Genomic DNA, 19,101 nt, shown 5'->3' with positions numbered 1-19,101 from the left:
TCTGGAAGGATCTAGTAGCCTTCAAGGTAGCTCAGCCCATTACCTCGTGGTTCAAAGTAGTCGTCCATAGACTACCTACTAACCACGGCCTAGAGGTAATCAAGGAGGAGATTGAGACCTTTAACAAAGGCCTCAAAGTAGTAGGCACCCCTTTCTGGCTCACTCCTGAGGCTAAGAGAGGACAGCAGAGCTATGGCTCCGCCTGCGTCGCCTTCGCAACTGAAGAGGAGGCTCTAAAGGCTATTAGAGGAAAGCTCTATATTCTCGGAGAGAGCCTGAGAGCAGAGAAGCTACGAGTTATTAACAACTTAAAGCAGTGCTCTAAATGCCAAGGTTTTGGCCACCTTGAGACTAGATGTAGTAGAGTAGCCTGTCAGATTTGCAGTGAGGCTCACCACACTAGCCTACATAAATGCAACTCCTGCCCTATAAAAGGCAAAGCCTGCGTACACACTATCTTTAAGTGCGTTAACTGCAGTAAGCCTCACGCGGCAAATAGCTCTAGCTGCGATATTCTTATAGCTAGGACTACTAGGACAGGCCCTACTAACTAGGATGTTAAAGATCCTACAAATAAATGTTAATAGAAGTAGTTCTGCTACTGAGAGCGCGCTAGACCTAGCTATTAAAGTAGACGCCAAAATCGTCGCAGTACAGGAGCCCTGGCTACTCAAGAGATCCTCCTACTCAAGCACTAGATCTATCGCTCACCAGAACTTTACTCAGATACTACCTACCCTAGAGGACTCCTCCTTAAGGCCTAGAGTACTCTTCTATATTAGGAAAGATCTAGAAGTAGAGGTTATTCCTTTTATTAGCAACGATAACGACTTTCTAGCTATTAAAGTACTAGCCTCTACTTCTAACTTCTATATATATAACATTTATAACGAGAAAAGCCTTCTAGAAGGCCAAAATAAGACGACAATCCAGAGGCGCCTCCTACAGGAGACTCTACAACCTCAGTCAATCATCCTAGGAGACTTCAACACCCACCATCCTAGGTGGAGCCTAGAGGAGCGCAGCCCTAGTACACTAGCGGAGGAGCTAGTAGATTGGATAGACGCGCAAAATCTCACTCTACTAAATACTCTAGGGGTAGGCACCTTCTTTAGGTCTCATATGCGGAAAGAGAGCGTACTAGATCTTACTTTTGCAACCAATAATATAGCTGCTAGTATCCAGGACTGGCAGACTATACCTAAAGTAGGATCTGATCACCACGCAATACTATTTAGTACCTATACTACTAGCCAGCTACCTAGTCAGCTGCCTAGCCAGCTGCCTAGCCAGCCAAAACAGTATAATACTAAACGAACGGACTGGACGATTTTCAAGGAGACGCTAGGACAGGAGATCAAAGCCCTAGATCTAGAAAAGCGACTGTCGACACTACCTCCTTATTCAAACTACACCTCAAGAAAGCTTATTCTAGGACAAAATATCGCGCTAGAAACTAAGCTAGATAAGCTAGGAGAAGATCTTACGAAGGCTATACAGAGCGCACTAGAAAAGTCAACTCCACTAGTCAACCTAAAGCCAAAGACAAAGCCCTGGTGGACTAGCGAGCTAGATAGCCGTAGGAGAGAACTAAGTAGAGCCTATAGAGCCTACAAGAAGGAGGTAGAAAAGGAAAATAATAGCTCTCTCTACCAGTGGAAAAGAGAGTATCTACGTACGAAAAATGGATACTTAAAAGCTATTCAACGAGCTAAGCAAAGCCACTGGGAGGCCTTCCTTCGAAAAGACTCACCAAAAGAGATCTTTAAAGCACTAGCATACACTAAAGATAACCTTAGTACTCAAATACCTACTATTAAAGGTAGGGAGACGTTTACTGAGAAATGCAAGGCTTTTAGAGAGGATCTCTTTCCTCAGCCTCCTACGACAGCCACCCCCTCCTTCCACACCTACAGGGGAGACAGCAAGTGGACCTGGCCTACTCTAACAAAGGACGAACTCTCCTTTGCCTGCTGCAAGGTGAAGGCTACCTCACCAGGGCCTGATCTGATCAGCCAGGAGGTGATCCAAAAGGCCTACCTAGCGCAGTCAGAAGCCCTATTTAGGATATACTCCACCTTCTTCAATCTAGGCTACCACCCAAGGTGCTGGAGAAAAGCAAAGGGAGTTATCCTAAAGAAGCCAAGCAAGCCTAACTACTCGATCCCTAAGGCCTATAGAGTTATCTCACTCCTAAACTGCCTAGGCAAAGTACTAGAAAGACTAGTAGCTAGAAGACTAGGCGCACTAGCGGAAACAACAGATCTACTCCACCCCTCTCAACTAGGAGGAAGACTGAAGAAATCCGCTATCGACGCTGCGCTACTCTTCTATAACAATATACAGCAGCAGAAAAGAAAGCAGAAGATTACTACTACTATCTTTCTTGATATTAAAGGAGCCTTCGATCATGTCTCAAAAAACAAGCTCCTTGAAGGCATGAGAGATCAAGGCCTCCCCTGCTGCCTACTAGCCTGGACAAAGTCCTTCCTAGAGGACAGAGTACTGCAGCTGTCCTTTGACGGACAGACTGAGGAGCCGCAGGAGATCTCGACAGGTACCCCTCAAGGAAGCCCAGCCTCGCCTATCCTGTTTCTGATCTACTCAAAGCCACTATTTAAGGCGATTCAGACTAATGCGAATATCTACTCCTCCTCTTATATAGACGACCTCCAGATCTCTATATCAACTACGTCAGTAAGAAGGAATATCAAGCTACTAGAAAAGGAGATTCAGAATCTATTCAGACTAGCAGGGGAGTCAGCTATCCAGTTCGATAGCTCAAAGACTGAACTAGTAAACTGGACAAGATCTAGAAAGGATCAAGCTAGAGTACTTACTCTACCTAATCAGGAAATAGTACAGTCTAAGGAGCTAGTTAGATGGCTAGGTATATACTTTGACTGCAGCCTTAAATTCAAGCACCACAGCTACATTAGGAACCAGCAGGCTAGCGCAGCCTTCCACCGCCTTAGCAGGCTAGCTAACTCAAACAAAGGCCTCTCGCCTAGAGCAGTACGACAGCTCTACCTAGCCTGCGTCACCAGCGTAGCTGACTACGGCTGCCAAATCTTCTGGAGAGAGCAGCAGACAACGCTTAACCAAAGGCAGAAGCTGCAGAATCAAGCCTGTAGGAAGATCCTAGGCTCCTTTAGAACCTCGCCTGCTATACCTAGCGAGGTAGAAGCAGCTCTCTACCCTCCTAGGATTAGGCTAAATAACGCCCTACGACAATACGCCTTTAGAGCAAGAAAGCTAGCTCCTAGCCACCCTCTTAATATCGCTATCAATAGCAATCAAGGCAAGCAGCTAGAGCGTATTACTAGATCTATCTCAACAGCTCTATCAGAAGATAGCGAGAAGATTCAGCACTACGCCTCTATGCCCTGGAGCGCTACTACGCCCTATAGGATTAATATATCTAAGAAATCAAAGGAAAGCGAAGCAGAGCACCACAAGGAACTACTAGAAGACGAGCATCTTCTTTCTATCTACTCAGACGCCTCAGCTACAAGCAAAGGCAAAGGAGTAGGAGTAGGAGTAGCCCTCTACAAAGGAGCTAGCCTTATAGCTCAAGAAAAGGCTAATATAGGATACAACCAGCTAGTCTACAACGGAGAACTAGAAGGTATTACCCTAGGCCTAGAAAAGGCTGTTGACCTAGCAGACGACTACCTTGAAGTTAGAATATATGCAGATAACCAGGCTGCAATACTCAGACTAAAGACTGCTTCTGACTACCCAGGGCAAGAGTGGCAACTCAGATGCACTATAGCAGCAGAAAAGCTACAAGAAAAAGGCATATTACCTACCATACAGTGGGTACCAGGACACCAGGGCGTTATAGGAAACGAGAGAGCAGACGCGCTAGCAAAGGAGGCGACAAAGCTAGATCCTAGCTCTAGCAGGACGAGCCTAGCTGTAATAGGCACACGAATAAAGCAGCTAGGCGAGCGAGAGTGGCTTAGCTATCTAGGACAATACGGGAGAAAAGCTATTACTCTAAATCCTACTACTTACGCCGCAAGGTACAAGTGGAAGACTAGAAAGCAGATTGCTACTCCTCCTACTAGTAGAGAAGCCTCTAGCGCCTTCTATCAGCTTAAGTTAGGTCACTGCTATCTACGAGACTTCCTATTCAAGCGAGGAAAAGTAGACTCTAAAGCTTGCCCCTGCAACTATAGAGCTACCCAAGACCCTGCACATATCCTCCTTAGCTGCACGCTATACAAGGAGGCTAGGAAGAAGATGCAAGAAACTACAAAGGATCCCCTATCGCTAGCTTTCTTACTAGATACTACAATAGGCGTACAGGCTACTATTACCTTTATTAAGGAAACTAGGGCTGCAACGCAGGCCTGGTATAAAGGAAACCTCGATAACTAGGACAACACCTACACTAGGTGCCTTCGCCCTACACCCAGCCTACCTCTCCTATCACCCGCAAGACCTCCTACTACCCTCCTCCACACTAGGCCACGAGCCTCACCTCGATTTAGATAGCCCCCTCCCCCACCTACACCAAATTGATAGCACTACGTAGTTACCTGTAGGCCTAGCCTGCACGTCTTATATAGCCTACCAGCTGAGACAGGACGTTAATTAATAATAATAATAATAATAATAATGCCATCATATACCATACCTGGTCTTATAGAGCGTCTGATACAACAGTCAGGAGTTCTCGAATACGATTCGTACGTGTTCCAATTCATAAAAGAATCCAGTTGCTGATAATATCCAGGACAAAAGTGATCAGCAGTTATCTGGGTTACGATGCGGATACTATGCCAGCAACTTCTGATTGTATTGATCAGGTGCACGACGCAACACCACTTCCACTCGACTTTAATAACACATCCTTGGTGCAAATAGCCGTCGCAAAAGCTTCTCAAGTAAACGAAAACGGTAACGAGCGGCCTTTTGCACTATTGGAAAATAGCGAAGGTGTGTTGGATAGGTTACAGCAGGACCCTTCGAACAGACATATACTCAACATAGTGCATGAGGACAATTCTGCACTCGTCAATACACCAAGAAAACGAAGGAGGCTAGAAGTTCAAATTGGAGAAAGTTCAGATTTACAGCTTCGCCCAGCGTCTTGCAACAATAACTTACAAACTATCGCCTGGGAATTTCCACTCCAAAGCTCTGGGACGACTTCGAACGTGTTGGAAATACATAACCAAAGCCTTATGATGAAGCCGGCAACATTGCATAGTCTACAGTATGCATTGCCGAACAACATCAGTCATGAAATATCACAATCATCTCCATTAGATGTATCAGCAGGATTGCGACCAGAACACGGAGGTCGACAGCATAACGAACTTATGCCCTACACCTACAATGCGTTTCTCCCTATTGCTTTAGAGATGCAAAATGTTCAACGTTACAAGAACAGTCCACAACTCCAGATTCAGCTCCATGACTTTCGTGTTGTTCCAGACACAGCCCGGTCAGTTTGGTTTGCTATTACTGGCAATATTGGAGGTCTGCAGAAGCTTTTCGCACAAGGGCTGGCATCACCAAAGGACATAAGCTATACTCGACAGTACAGCCTAGTGAGGGTAAGTTCAGCACTTGTTTTTAGATCATATAGTCCGACCTAATTAGAAAAATGCTAAACCGCACATAGTGGGCTCTATATGGTGGGATGAACAATTACCCAACTGTAAAATTCTTGCTCAGTCAGGGAGCTTCTGTTGATGAAGAGTAAGAGATTGAGCGATTCCGGCCGTACAGTCGAAGATACTAACGATGCTCCTCACCTAGGTCCTATCGGCATGTATGGGATTATGCATATCGCATGAAATGCAATCCCACAGAGCTTTCTGAGCTAAAATGCATCACGATGCAACCGCCAACGTCATACATTCACACCGATTGGGTTGAAGAGCAGAGATTTCCGCAGATCCACAAAATAGTTCTTGGTCGGTGTTCTGAATCGCTCAGCGTTGAGATCGATGCCAATCCAAATGCTGTTAATCTCACGGATGCCATGAACCGCACAGCGCTTGACTGGGCTACCGCTCTGGCTAAGCTGTCCGACATGAGAATCTTAATCGACCGCGGCTCACCCCTCAACTCGATAGACGTCAGTGGCCGCAGTACCGTCCTGCATGCAGTTGACAGTCACAACGAAGATGCTCTCAGTATGATCCTTGAGGCTGGAGCAGATCCTAATCCTGAAATTCCAGGGGGTCTATTTCGCAGCAGCCCACTCACAGCGGCTACGTTTGGCGGCTTGGAAGGCATGGTCAAGAGGCTTCTAAATCACGGCGCCAAGGTTGATGCCTGCAACCCAGAAGGCCGGACAGCTTTACACACTGTTGCCAGTATGCAAAATGTTGAGTGCGCGCGGATTCTGCTCGATCATGGGGCAAATTTGGGACTTGTTAACAGCAAAGGATTTTCGCCAATTATGACAGCGGTGGTGCATAACAGCCATGCTGTACTGAAACTCTTCATCGATCGATGCAATGCCGATTGTTTAGAGGGGTCGCAATTACTACCTGTTATAGCCCAGTTTGCAGACACGGAAACGATGTCCATCCTTGCGACATCACCCCTGCTGAGGGAGACTCTATGTAAGGAAGATCTTACTTCCGGCCGCAGAAGTCTTGAGTCGCGAACTGACTATGATAAAGTACTTGGTAATGCGTTTGACAGTCTGTGTCGATGAATAGCACGTATATAGAAGTAAAAAAGTATTGGCAGTTAACTCTATGTAATAAAGGTTAGTCTAGCAGGCGCATCGGTCGCTGTTTTTGCTAACAAGATAGCTGTGTGATCCATCTACATTGCTCGTTCTATACATCTTCAAGGTAGTACCCTTCTGTTCAATTAACAGGGTGATGTGATATTACATCAAGGCTCTTGAACCATACAGCCTAGATCTAAGCCCTCAATTCGGTAACGGCAACGCCATGCCGAGGTGAAAAGCAGGCCGGTTAATATCATTGGCTTTGTAGCTTTGAATTTGGGTTAGCAATTGAGCTTGAAAATATTTCGGATTATAAGAGATATCGTACCTGAGAACTGAAACCGATCCAGGTAGCAAAGTCATTGGCAAGGGGCTGTGCATCATCCAGCCGAGCCAGCGCTTCGCAAAACAACGAAGGATGAGCCCATGTGCGACCTGTAATATCCACTCCTTAGCTATCCTGGGTGAAAATAGATAGAGTAAACGAGGGAAAGAAAGCATACAAGAAGGACATTAGCGGGTTTATCCCCACGCATATGTGGTTTTTGGATTTCTTTGATCTGCATGATCAGCCTATCCAGCCGCTCGCTGACCTGCTGAGCCGATCTTGAGAGCGTCAGCAAAAGCTTTCAAAAAGCAACCCATGGTATGACGTACTCTCCGCCTATACATCCATCCTTCCAAATATCCCAGTCTCTCTCATGATCTAGCCCTCCCTTCTTCCTCAAATCCCTGATTTCCGGGCCCGTAAGCCCTTCATAATCACCGTAATTCCACTCAGCAATATCTTCGGTATAGGTAATGTCCCCTATAACGACGCTGTCGGGGGGTGGTAGTAGTAGTTGAAACGTCTTTACGGCGCGGATTCGAGGGCTGACGAAGATATGCGAGAGTTGTAATGGATCTATAAGTTTTCCAGCGCCTACAAACGTTTCTGCCGTTAAAGAAACTTGGGCGATGCCCTTTTCGGTCAGTTCGATTTCTGTAGTACCTGTGAAGCGGCCTGACTTGGCCCACAGGGTCTCTCCTGTGTAGGATATATGCTATTAGCAGGTTGTATTGGAGAACAGCTACACGAATGACATACCATGGCGAACGAGGAATACTCGTGGTGTTAGGGTTTCTTGGTCGGACATGAGGGACGTTGCAATTGACTAACAGAAGGAGGCGCAAAGCTCAAAGGTCCAAGGTAACAACGACATGCAGAGTTGTCACGTGAGCCTCTTCTAACCCACATTTATCGGGTCGGATCATTCAGGATGGCGAGCCCCTAGCTCTGCCTATATATGCAGTACAGTGTAAAAGCATCTTCCTCTTAACAATTGCCAAGCATGCGCGTACATAACACTATGTTGTGAGTCGACATTGAGATATCGAGAAGGTCAGGTGGGCGCCAAGAGGGTTTTACCCCGCTCCGAAGGCGCTAACCAGATCAGAGGCCAAGGAGCTCTCATCGACTTTTCTTTGAATAGCATATAACTGAAAAGAAAGAATCAGCATATTCAATATCCAGCATCCCTTCAAAAGTCCTTTTACCTTTAATATTTACCATCTGTTAACTAAAATAGATTATTCTACAAAAATCTTTGGCAAAAAGATGAATCGAGCAGTCCAAAAGAGACTGCAGTAGATCCAGACATACTTATTGGCAGCTGTAGTGACGCTGTGCCTGATTTTTTCATATTTGAGTTGATTTGGGGGCATATTCAACAAAGGACTAAGCTGGGACGATGGACAACATCATTCTTCAGTAGTGCGTCAAGTTAGGAAAGGTATGGAGGACCAGCATGTATGTGTTTTCCAGGTGTCACTACTGCTTGGACCAATCGCTGCCTTGCGCCAAGCTTTATCCCCTGCATAGTTGCTGGGTTCAGCTCGTGACCTTTACCACGTTATATTTTATGCTCTTCACTAAAGCCTTGGAAATGCCCTCCGCAATCTTACTATTTACAAAGAAACTCTAAGATGCAATCGATACAAGAGCTGCAATTAACAACAGAACTCGACCAGATGATTTCATCTTTACGTGATGGCAGGTTGGACACGTATGCACGCGGGGTATCGATCACATCGCCATCATATGCGACATTCAATATCGATCGACACACGACTATTCGGGGATACATAGAGAAGATATGTAACGTAAGTTTTAGTAAGCTAGAGTATATGAATTACTTATAACAACGACAAGGATAAAGTTGCTCATACATTCGGAGCTGTTTTAGCAACAGGGACTACTGAATTCCGTGGACCATATTCCTATATCATTATCTTTGCAGACCAAATCGACAATCCCCAATTCGAAGTTGGGGGAAAGCCTATAAAAAACGCCAGGATTTTTCAGAGCCATGATGTGCTTCCAGTTGTTGTTAGATCTGGGCGGGTTGTGGTGTTGGTGTTTGCATTCCAGAGAACCTGATGTGTATTCAAATCCCACGGGTCTATCTGAGCTTGCGGATCGGCTTCAATAGCATAAACCATATTGGCTGTCGTGTCACTGGAGTACTTGTTTTGGTGTTGGGAAGGAAATGAAGCGTATGAGGATATTTGGCAGGCTGTCGTTGAGTCGTACACAGTGGGACCTTTTGTTCACTTAGTTGTTACTGCCTATTATAGTGTATATTAACTTACGAGATTGGCTTATTATTGAAAGGTCTGGTTGCGAGAACGCCGGACCCAAGTGCTTGTCACTCACCAGATGTGTATGGAGTAATGTTCTAGCGAGCGAACAGGCGTGCATCATTGAGGCAAATTTGCTTTGCAGGAAGATAGTTTCGTCGTGTGACCTGGGTGCTATGTGGAAATACGCTAACGCAATTAAGAAATTGAGCTGTGCCGAATCGAGGGTTGTTATGTCAAAGGAAGTCTGATAGCTTTTGGTGTAGTACCGTTGCTTAGCGGATAGAGCGCGCCTCTTGGTCGATGGAATATTGGCAATTGCCCAGGCTTGCAAGGGCAGCCTGATGTTGCACCAAAGCTGCTCTGCAGTCCCAGGGCTTTCTTTAGCCTCTTCAACAGTGTCCACAAATACTTGGTATTCATCTTTGAGTTTGGAAATAACCCCTTCCACGGTCAGAGGAGCTAAGGAAGGGTCAAGAACTGATCTCTTTGGACAGAACCTGTCTAGTATTCGTTTGACATCTTTCTTAGATATATCAGAATCGCGGGCTTCCATCAGGACTTCAATTGCCAATGCAACTGCGCGGGATGATCTAGCCATATCGATACGGAATTGGGAACTAACCCGGTAGACGTGTTGGAAAAGAAGGGGACGAACAGTGGTGCGTAGGTAGGCGCTGCAGCAAGGATAAAGTGTCAAACGGCCGGTGGGTGGGTACTGCAACAGGGGTAGGACTGCTGAACGGCTGGTGGGTCGGTGCCGCAACAGGGGTAGAATTGCTGAACGGCTGACAGTCACGCGCCGTTACAAGGTAAACTGTTCAAGTCGGCGACGCCTCTAAGTCATGCGGGATGACTTTATATATATGATTATTGACCTAAGACTAGCCCCTTTTGGAATCTATCCCAGGCAATGGCCCCGTAGACGTTAAGTATAAGGAGTTCTGCGACTTGCTTTTCACATAAAACATCTACTACATGATGTTCAACGCAGAAATATTATCGATCATAATACCTTCTATTATTCTGTTCGTTATGCGAAGCCTTTATCTCTTGGTCGCGATTGCAGCCACTTTTTCTATTCCTCGGATTTCGTCCGAGTCAATGCATTGGTCCGAGAGTTCTGCAAGGAGAATTGTCTCGATGCGCCTCGCCATTGCCCTCCATGCATTGCCGCCTGCCGCCTGCATCGCTGCACTGGCCACAGCGCTAGCAGAACTAAGGTCATTTTCACTCCAGCTACACATGCTTACATTCGGTTTTATCCATATTTCCGATTGGGTAGGAAAACAGTAACCCACACCTTTATAAATATTAAGTAAGAGAAACAGATACACCAAAACGGGGGAGTGCTGAACAATAATGACGAGCCACAAAATAGGTGGATTGCAAGAGCTGTAGCAATGGTCATCTATTTTCTTGCAATTGGTGGAACGATTTACTCACACAGGTAAGCCACTAATCATCGTACTTGGGTTGTGTTCCTAATATAAGCATAAGTGCAATCTTGAATCTTTTTGTCATAGGTGGAAGTGCACTTATGAATCTTTATTGGTTTATATTAGTGCTAAGAGAGAACATCGGGTGCTTCCGAGCAAGCATTAATGCTGCCTCACTGTACACACTAAAAGCGTACTGGTTTCTCCCCGCGAATGTTTCTATATTGCTGTTATCTAGCGCTTTCAGTGCGATAGCAATATTTGGCAACAACAAGGGGATCACCAATGTGTTATGGTATCAACCTATGGTGAGCAGCTTTTCGTTATCATTACACCCTTTCGAGCCTTTTACCAAGAGAAACTTAGACTGAAACAACACAGGTCCTTTCTTTAATACATCCGCGATCTTTTAAGCTTCTCTACAGTATCCCAAATATCCGATCTACACTTGCAGACGTTGGTAGACTTGAGATTACCCAGTCAGTTGACGAACTGATATAGACATCAAACTTACGGTTATACTCTAGAGAAGTTGATGTGTACAAATTGCTCAATTCTAGTCTTGTCTCTCTTTCTTAGCATATAAGGAGTTTTGGTGGCGAGAAAATTAACAACATACTGAATGCTAGCAATGTGACTTTTGAGTGTGACAATTGACCATGCGTGTATTATTCAGTATCTGTTGTTTTCAGGCGAAAAGGAGAGGTAAATTACAATAGAGGGCGATAATATGCGGATTGAGTTACTGGGCTTGCGGATAAAAGTTTGTCTTGCTCTGCACTATGAGAAAACCTCCCTTCGTCAGATTGAGCAAGAACTCCTACTAAGGCTTCACGCTTTGGCTCTTTTGGAAGAGCCAGGATAATGGAATTAATTCCTGCATCGGTGTAACATATGTCATTGATACCTCATCAAATTAGCTCTGACTCAATACATGTGACAGACCGTGCAACTAAAAGTTTGAGATAGCCCCGCACACCGCTGCTCTTCTCTCATCCAATCGAATCAATACAGCGCTTGGACTGGATGCAGGCGTATCAAGGATTTGTGATAACAGACAAGGGTGACTCTTCTTCAAGTGTGGCGGTATGCATCTACTGCATAGATTATAGAAAGAAGTCCGAGCACGCAAGGCAACAAGGCAACAAGGCAACCGAGCGATCAGGAGTGCGTAATCCTAAGGCCTGCTATAAGTATCACCATTCTGCGCCTGTTCAGCTCTGATCCATCATCCCTTCTCCCTCACCTTAACTGTCACCAACTGATAGCAAGCACTTCTATATAATCATCTATTTTATCAATGATGTATCCCGATCTACATTTGAATTCTTCTTCTTCTCCTCCTCCTCCTCCTCCTCCTGAAACGTACGAACCGGCCCCTCCTTCACTTCCTAATTCTCCGCCATCGCACCAGATGGCCCCTCGCCCTGCTCCTCCGCCATCGCACCAGATGGCCCCTCGCCCTGCTCCTCCGCCATCCCACCAGCCAGTGCCTTCATACATTCCTCCTTCTGATCGCCTTTACGCAACAATACCGCCAACACTAGACAAGCGATGTTGGAACCAGCTCGATGACTTATACAAAGGAAACCTGAAATTGAACGACGAGGGGAAAATCAAGCTCACTCCAGCACAACATCGTGTATATCTTGGGGACACCCCTACTTGTTGCGACGAAGACCAAACTGTTGGTGTGAAGCTTCTAGACCTTGCGGGCAGTGTTTCTCTCGCACTACACTATGATGATGGTCTCGCTTCTGCAATTGCGAAGAAACTTCTACCCCGCCTCCAAGCACTGGCTGCCCCCGACATGAATAGACGCGATTTGGAGGTGTACTGGGGCCACAAAGTTACTTCCTACTTGGGCAAGAATGTTACGATCACGCAAGGTAGAAACACCCGTTCGGGAAAACTCACGGGATTAAGCATTCAAGACAGTAGATTCGGATCTAACTTGCCTCCTGGTTACTATAAATTTCGGATCTCTGGATCACGGGATGTGGAAGTTTTCCTCGACCTAGTAGAGCTGGCCAGGGGACATGCGAATATTTGTCTGAATGACGATGTTGAGGAGAAGGCAGATGGTGAAGATTTCGAGGAAATATGGCACGATTAGTTTGACCGTCGAGAGCCTTATTCATCTTTCAACCTCTTGTACTGGATCCTTCTCGCTTCCTTGGAAACAGAAGTTTCCGTCTGCTATTTTCCATGACTGTTCCATCACGACTGTCGCTACCGCTTCCACTGTCATTCCCGCTTCCATCGTTGCTTCGCTTCTGCTCGATTGCTCTTGTCGTCTTTTGAGAATTCTTGCGTCCTCTATTAGGATCTTGTAGCTATATGGTAGTGTAATGTAGGACTTACAATAGCTCCCAGTCTACATCATCAAATTGATCCCCAAGTCGAATCTGATCCTTCAACGGCTCCATGAAATCATGGTAGTCTATCTCCGAGCTCCAGTTATCGGCCAGGTGCTGACAAGCACTGAACAGCCGCCTCCGAATGCCTGACGGCAATATGGCACACTTATGAAACTTTTTTTCAATTTCAGGTTCTGGGAGCAAGGGTTGCTCCCTCAAGGCCCCCTAGCAGCGTTAATGCTTGCGTAGGTGTTGAGTTGATAGCTAACCTACTATAAGCATCGCCATAATCTTTGCCAATTCTCTTGCCACACGATTCAGTTCCGCCTCCTTATCGTATTGATCCGTTGCCGTCCATTTCTTTGATCGTAGCATCTCAACTGTAGCCCATTCTGTGAAAGGATTTGAGACCGAGATAAAGCCCTTTGACGGGTCTTGAACATATGTAGAACGTTGCGGAGCAACAATAGAGCGGGGTTTGATCATGGAGATCACTTCGTGGCTAGCGGAAACCCAGTCTAGGACCATGATGATGAAGTTGAAAAAGCCGGTTGCTTGTCAGATTTCCTGGAGATACATGGCATGGAAGGCCGAGGAAATTTAATAGCACACATGCGGGGTACGTCGGTACCTAGGAAAAGTGGCAGAAGCAAACAAAGTGTGTAGATCCAATAGTGCAGGAGCCTGCATAGACATGGGCTGTGGTAAGCGACGACTTATCGCACTTGTTTTCCCAGTCCTCATACACCGCCTATTTTCCCACGTTCACCCTGCCCCTTTCTATTATTCCATTTCGTAACCCTTGTTATCTCAATAAATAAACACGGCGTTACGAGAGACGAAAATAGGAATAGAAAGAATCGTTCGTTAATCCGGGGGGCTTTGTGCTAGCTTGTGAACGGAATCAATAGTGGGGCTCAACATGCACCAGATCCTACTTAAATATTGACATCCTTGCGATGGCGAGGGATGCAACTAGCCCACCCGCACCCACTGATGTCTCAATGCGTCTCACTGCTGCTCAGCATCCATGTTGTGGCCGGCGGCTGCCGTCTCAGCAGCCATCCCATTAGCCTTTGCCCCACATTTTCCATTGGCTGTATGTAACCTGTCAGCCACCACGAAGTCCCAAGGCATGCTACGACACTTACTACCTGTTCGATACCCGATTGCGCGCGCCATGCGCCAACTAAAAACGTCATATTCGACCTTGGGGATGTTCTCGGCTTGCAATTGCGCATTGACCCGATCGTAGATCTTAGCCAAAACATCGCCTGGCACCGAGGGCCAGTTGACGCCTGGGTTGGCTTCTACCAGCGCATTGATCTCAGCCTTGGTTATGTTCTGCAATCTCGATTAGCATTCGCTTTGTTAAAGTGACAGTGCTCTGCTATACGTAGAACCTATCCCATTGTAGTTTGTTGTAACCTGATTTTTCCTGCGCTTCATGTGTTTTGGCACTCTTCTTAAGCTCGAACGGTAGCATGACTTCTTTGCGTCTGACAACTCGACGTCTGTCCAGGTCCTCTGGGTTCTCTAGGTTACTGGGATGGCGCGGGGCTTGTAGCGGACTTGTGGAGTCAACCTGGTCCGAGCTTGTTTGGCCCTGATAGCCCGTGCGCTTTCCTGGGTCTTCCGCACGCGCGGCAATCAAACGCTTCTCATGCATTAGCATCACAAGGCACCTTCACATATCGGATAGGGTCTAGCATGATGGAACTAATGATTCAATGTCTTCCGACGTTCCCGTGGAGTGCAGCTGGTCCAAGCATCAGGCGGCGAGAACATCCTTGACATACCTGCACCGTTCGCGGGCCGCAAAAATCCAACGTCAAGTAGGCAAACGAGGCAAACTCTATGGCTGGATGTAGATATCTAGCTAAACAACATAGATAACACCTTTCGACCTCGACCCCAGTTGCATTATCTTTATTGTATCTTTGTCTCAAACTTCCTGTACAGTTCAAACTACAGTCTGCTTTAGAAATGTCTCGTTTCAAGAGTGAAATGTGAGGACGCTCATCATACGCATCTTGGCTGAGCAGCTGGCCCTTGTCGCGACATATTGTTACGCGTTCTTCCCTCATTTTTCATTCACGCTGTACACTTTGGGCTAGTATACGGAATCCTTCAGGGAAAGATCAAGGATTGGCCCGTAACATTCTTCGAGAAGCCGCTACCAGCGGTCCTCGATAACAATATCCTCTCCTGCTCTTGCATATTGATTTGACTCTGCGCCCTTGCTACATGTATTCTGCATAACACGACAGTCACATATAACGGAAGGATACGTTTTGGCTATGTCCTGAAATTTGAACATGTTGCGAAGAGGTTGTGGGGGCTGATGAGCTTAAATTAGACACAGTTGGCGGACCAGCATCCACTTTCTCCTCCCCCACTTAGCTCAGCAACCCACCCCTGTTCCTCTTGCAATGAGAATCCCAATCTCGCTAACACAACCACCAGCCGATGCTGTAGCGGTTACTGGTATCTTCCATTGGCAGCATCGAGCCTATCAGACATGATAGCGCCTACGCTATGTCAATGCTACGTTGCATGCCCCATTTACCGATTATGCATGTCGAATCCTATGGCGGCGTTTTCCCCTACATCGAGACATAGCGGGTCGGCGGGCTTCCAACGTATCTCGTTCTTGACACGCCTCTTGTGGTATACTGGGTACGAGATCGAGGTATCAAAGTATCAATAGTGAGTGCAGCAAAGCGATCTGAGGAGGTTCTCTAAGTGAACTAGAAAACAATAATCATTGTAGTGTTGAGATCAATGTCATATGACCCAGCCTGAGTGCATGAGCTGGCATAATTGGTTTCATATTCTCGGCCCGTTCGCAATCTCCCCGAGTTCCGTTTGAGTGCGGAGATATGTCTTTCTGAACTATACAGCCTGGCCTTTTGCGTTACCACATGTAATCTCTGAATGTAGCTCGTCGTACGCAATAACCGCCTCATACATGTAAGAGGGAACCAAGAAATCTTTCGCATGTTAGAGTGAAGTGACCAGACTTTGACTCCGTCGTTACTTACTTTCAGTGTCCCGCTCTAGTTTCTTTATACTTTCTTCCTGCTATTCGAGAAGCTTCTGATATGCTGAGTATCGAATGATGGCCTCTGTAGCTCTGTAATTCTCCTCACAGATATCGTAGCCCTTGTCCTCAACCTGAATTTGCGACAAAGTCCTATCTTCGTTGGGCATAATTGCTGATACATGCATCAAATTCTCTGAACACACGCTGTGCGGCTTCGATACGAGGGAAAACCGGCCATCTGTGTCTACTAGCCAGATTCGGAAGTATGTTGGTTATGACATAGGCGCCGGATGCTTTCGAACATGATGCGCTGATTATGGTGGCATTCTTATAGAGGGGATGGATTGCTTTATGCGACAACAAGAAATATTATTAGTGTCGTACAACACAATCAGGTTATCCTGATAAGAGGTGTTCGATCCGCCCATTTATCTAGGACGACTATGCAAAAAATACGGAAGAAGAGTAACAGATACAAAAGGTGCAGATACAGAATAGCAGGGATGACGCAGCTAGATTTACGCCAAGCCTGGGGGTGGTTTGGAGAGGACATTGGGCCATACCGAGTGGCGCGCGGCTTACATGTTGTAGACGGGTTCAGATGCACCACGCAAAAATTTCTCTATTACCATAATAGACCGGTCGCACTCTAGGTCTATCTTTGTTCCCCCAGCCAGTGAATTCAGCAGTTCGAGAATTTGGATCTTGTCCAGCCGGTGTAAGGTGCATGGCCCACAATCTTCCAAATTTCCATCGCTCTTGGAATTATATCAGCATAAAGAAGTTTTAGAACTGGCTTTAACGTACCAGATCTTCTACGATCACTTCCAGTTGCTCGTATAACGAGGTTTCCTCCGGGAATGGGTTCTGGATCACGTGCTTTCTGACAGCTTCGAGGAGTCGAGAATTTCTTTTATACGGCTGGTATATATCGTGTTCGTCCAGATACCGTAACATGGACCATCCGTATATAAGGAAGCGTTTACTCGATAGCTGATTTTCATATAATTCTACAGTATGACGCATTCCACTGCTTCGTATTATTATACGCTTGTCGAGACTGAGGCCCTTCAATTTCCACGTGGCGAACGCATCTGCCGGTGAAATGGTGCCCATAAAGTACTTCTTCAGGTGCGACTATAAGATCAGTAATTATTAGCAAGGCTATAATCTAAAGAGTTGATTTGATCTAACCATAAATTCCATGTATTCAGTGAGAACACGTCGATAAGTTCGTGCAATATACCTCAACTCAATCGATCCACCCAATTGACTTATTTCATAACGCTGGAGTTCTTCGAGGTCGTCTTTGTGCAAATAGATATGATATGGGTTTTTCGAAGTATGGGGACGGAGGATGTCGGGTCTGGGGAAATAGGCAAAGAATCTGTATAAGCTTTCTTCTAAGTGTTCGTAATGGATGTTGTACAAATCTTCGAAAGAAGCCATTTTTGTTTTTAGAGTATGAGAAAGCGCAACACCAAGCTCATATACAGTGAGGAATGATAATGCTCCTGATTGCGGATAGAAAGCGGAAATACACGAGTAAGTGGGACGCATCCGTGTCCATACCAACCTGTCCCCTGTACTGAGCCACATGCTAGGTCTGGTTGACCATGATAACACAATCCGAATTCGGTTTCCATGCACTGATCAAACACTGCAAGGGTTGGGTTCATTACAAGCAGCTGGACAAGTTTCGGCGCTTATACAATCAAAGAAGTTCCCGCAGGATTGTTGAAAACGAGCTAGCTAAGGTGGTTGCATATCCTATCGTCTGTGCGAAGAAAAATATCTCCACAATAACTAATACTATTTTGAAGCCAAGATTCTAGATGTCTCGGATGGGGTCAAAGGTACGCGTACCCTCAACAGCCGCGCCGTGAACGTCTTTAGCAGGCGTCACGCCATCTGCGCCCCCGGCGTACGTAGCGCTGTTCATTTCAATTGGATGGTCGATAGATCGGGTAGACTTAGCTACAATATGTTACCATAGAGTCACAAGTTTAACAAGGCACTCATGCACGTACCCTCTGCATACTTTAGGTTTCCAATCACCCTGCTCATACGCCATCCTACCAGTTCAATGGTAATAGCGGAGATACCCTCGCCTACGAGTTGCGTGTTGATCATTTCCGTGATCTCGCACTTTCGGTTGTACGGAACCCTGCGCCAACGAAGTTCAGGATCTTTCTCACGTAGCTCACGAGCGACGTCCTTAGTAATATCCTACTCAGGTTAACACTGCTCTTCTTTTGGTACACTCAACATACAATAAAACGCCGCCATTGAGGATCTGAATAGCCCGCTGCAATACGCGCTTCCTCTGCCGTTGCTCTATCGGGTAATCGCATTGTGTTGATACAGAAAATGAGGCGGCGCACCGACTGAAAGGCTGATGTTGGGCATGCCCCACTTCATGATATTGGCTTGGCGTCGAACCCTTGTCCTCGTGTGTCGTTTCCGCGTGCCACTCACACTTCCCAGGCGCCCAACCCTTGTCCTCGTGTGTCATTTTCGTCTGCCGGCTCTGCACAGATGCTGCCTCAGTAACACCGAGACTACTTTCTGACTAGCAAGGGTCTATGTATGGCTCAGGGAGGGATATGCAACCGTATGGCATGGCGCATCACATTTAGTAGATTCACTCACAAGCAATGGGGCGGGTAAAACCAGGCTGACTGCTTCGAACACCATACAGAAGCCCAGACTTCTGCGTACCGAGAGCGCTAGCAGCGGCGTTCATGCAGTCAATCTGGACTTCACTACTCTTTGGGTGCTCACATACATATGCTCAAGCATGCCGAAGCCGCGAAACTGCCCCCTAGTCAAGATGCATGGCCAACCTGATTCATGCATCGCTTGCATCGCTGATGTTGTGCCGTCTGCTGTACATAACGAGCGGCTCGCGACCGACAAGCATCCCCTCAC

General features: G+C 46.4%; 8 protein-coding genes across 8 annotated transcripts; 2 read left to right on the top strand and 6 right to left on the bottom strand.

The window, feature by feature from the left end:
• Positions 1-4,787: 4,787 nt before the first annotated feature.
• PSV08DRAFT_173581 (ankyrin repeat-containing domain protein) lies at positions 4,788-6,685 on the top strand (the record flags this gene model as incomplete). The annotated part of the gene is made up of 3 exons (XM_066091867.1): positions 4,788-5,570; positions 5,639-5,715; positions 5,776-6,685. 3 exons carry the CDS (start codon positions 4,788-4,790, stop codon positions 6,683-6,685), a joined length of 1,770 nt encoding a protein of 589 aa, XP_065949562.1.
• Positions 6,686-6,697: 12 nt separating this feature from the next.
• Positions 6,698-7,852, bottom strand: PSV08DRAFT_274260 (histidine phosphatase superfamily). The gene is made up of 5 exons (XM_066092529.1): positions 7,794-7,852; positions 7,364-7,733; positions 7,210-7,312; positions 7,035-7,141; positions 6,698-6,974 (listed from the first exon to the last, which is right to left on the bottom strand). The coding sequence occupies exons 1-5, from the start codon at positions 7,840-7,842 to the stop codon at positions 6,908-6,910; spliced, it is 696 nt and encodes a 231-aa protein (XP_065949561.1). The 5' UTR covers positions 7,843-7,852; the 3' UTR covers positions 6,698-6,907.
• A 1,194-nt stretch (positions 7,853-9,046) lies between these two features.
• PSV08DRAFT_399653 (uncharacterized protein) lies at positions 9,047-9,926 on the bottom strand (the record flags this gene model as incomplete). Its single annotated transcript, XM_014219518.2, has 2 exons — positions 9,047-9,288; positions 9,338-9,926. 2 exons carry the CDS (start codon positions 9,924-9,926, stop codon positions 9,047-9,049), a joined length of 831 nt encoding a protein of 276 aa, XP_014074993.2.
• Positions 9,927-12,067: 2,141 nt separating this feature from the next.
• PSV08DRAFT_172898 (uncharacterized protein) lies at positions 12,068-12,880 on the top strand (the record flags this gene model as incomplete). The annotated part of the gene is made up of 1 exon (XM_014219519.2): positions 12,068-12,880. One exon carries the CDS (start codon positions 12,068-12,070, stop codon positions 12,878-12,880), a length of 813 nt encoding a protein of 270 aa, XP_014074994.2.
• Positions 12,881-12,908: 28 nt separating this feature from the next.
• Positions 12,909-13,652, bottom strand: PSV08DRAFT_173110 (uncharacterized protein; the record flags this gene model as incomplete). Its single annotated transcript, XM_014219520.1, has 3 exons — positions 12,909-13,083; positions 13,129-13,349; positions 13,398-13,652. 3 exons carry the CDS (start codon positions 13,650-13,652, stop codon positions 12,909-12,911), a joined length of 651 nt encoding a protein of 216 aa, XP_014074995.1.
• A 321-nt stretch (positions 13,653-13,973) lies between these two features.
• On the bottom strand, positions 13,974-15,156 carry PSV08DRAFT_399652 (uncharacterized protein; the record flags this gene model as incomplete). Its single annotated transcript, XM_014219521.2, has 5 exons — positions 13,974-14,221; positions 14,276-14,468; positions 14,521-14,781; positions 14,924-14,979; positions 15,153-15,156. The coding sequence occupies 5 exons, from the start codon at positions 15,154-15,156 to the stop codon at positions 14,136-14,138; spliced, it is 600 nt and encodes a 199-aa protein (XP_014074996.2). The 3' UTR covers positions 13,974-14,135.
• A 1,592-nt stretch (positions 15,157-16,748) lies between these two features.
• On the bottom strand, positions 16,749-17,619 carry PSV08DRAFT_174690 (uncharacterized protein; the record flags this gene model as incomplete). Its single annotated transcript, XM_014219522.1, has 3 exons — positions 16,749-16,928; positions 16,978-17,307; positions 17,365-17,619. 3 exons carry the CDS (start codon positions 17,617-17,619, stop codon positions 16,749-16,751), a joined length of 765 nt encoding a protein of 254 aa, XP_014074997.1.
• Positions 17,620-18,001: 382 nt separating this feature from the next.
• On the bottom strand, positions 18,002-18,524 carry PSV08DRAFT_359818 (uncharacterized protein; the record flags this gene model as incomplete). The annotated part of the gene is made up of 3 exons (XM_014219523.1): positions 18,002-18,147; positions 18,201-18,399; positions 18,444-18,524. The coding sequence occupies 3 exons, from the start codon at positions 18,522-18,524 to the stop codon at positions 18,002-18,004; spliced, it is 426 nt and encodes a 141-aa protein (XP_014074998.1).
• Between the last annotated feature and the right edge of the window lie 577 nt (positions 18,525-19,101).

The sequence above is a fragment of the Bipolaris maydis genome, assembly GCF_028858645.1.
Source record: "Bipolaris maydis strain C4 unplaced genomic scaffold PSV08scaffold_3, whole genome shotgun sequence".
NCBI lineage: Eukaryota > Fungi > Ascomycota > Dothideomycetes > Pleosporales > Pleosporaceae > Bipolaris > Bipolaris maydis.
The sequence above is the reverse complement of the archived record's forward strand: the minus strand, read 5'-3'. Positions and strand labels throughout refer to the sequence as shown.

Bases quoted from the DNA above. Each gene is read 5' to 3' on its own strand.
- PSV08DRAFT_274260 (XM_066092529.1), bottom strand. From the start codon at position 7,842: ATGTCCGACCAAGAAACCCTAACACCACGAGTATTCCTCGTTCGCCAT. The intron at 7,734-7,793 runs GTATGTCATTCG...TATCCTACACAG, and splicing joins AGTATTCCTCGTTCGCCATG to GAGAGACCCTGTGGGCCAAG. The intron at 7,313-7,363 runs GTACGTCATACC...GACGCTCTCAAG, and splicing joins GATGGATGTATAGGCGGAGA to ATCGGCTCAGCAGGTCAGCG.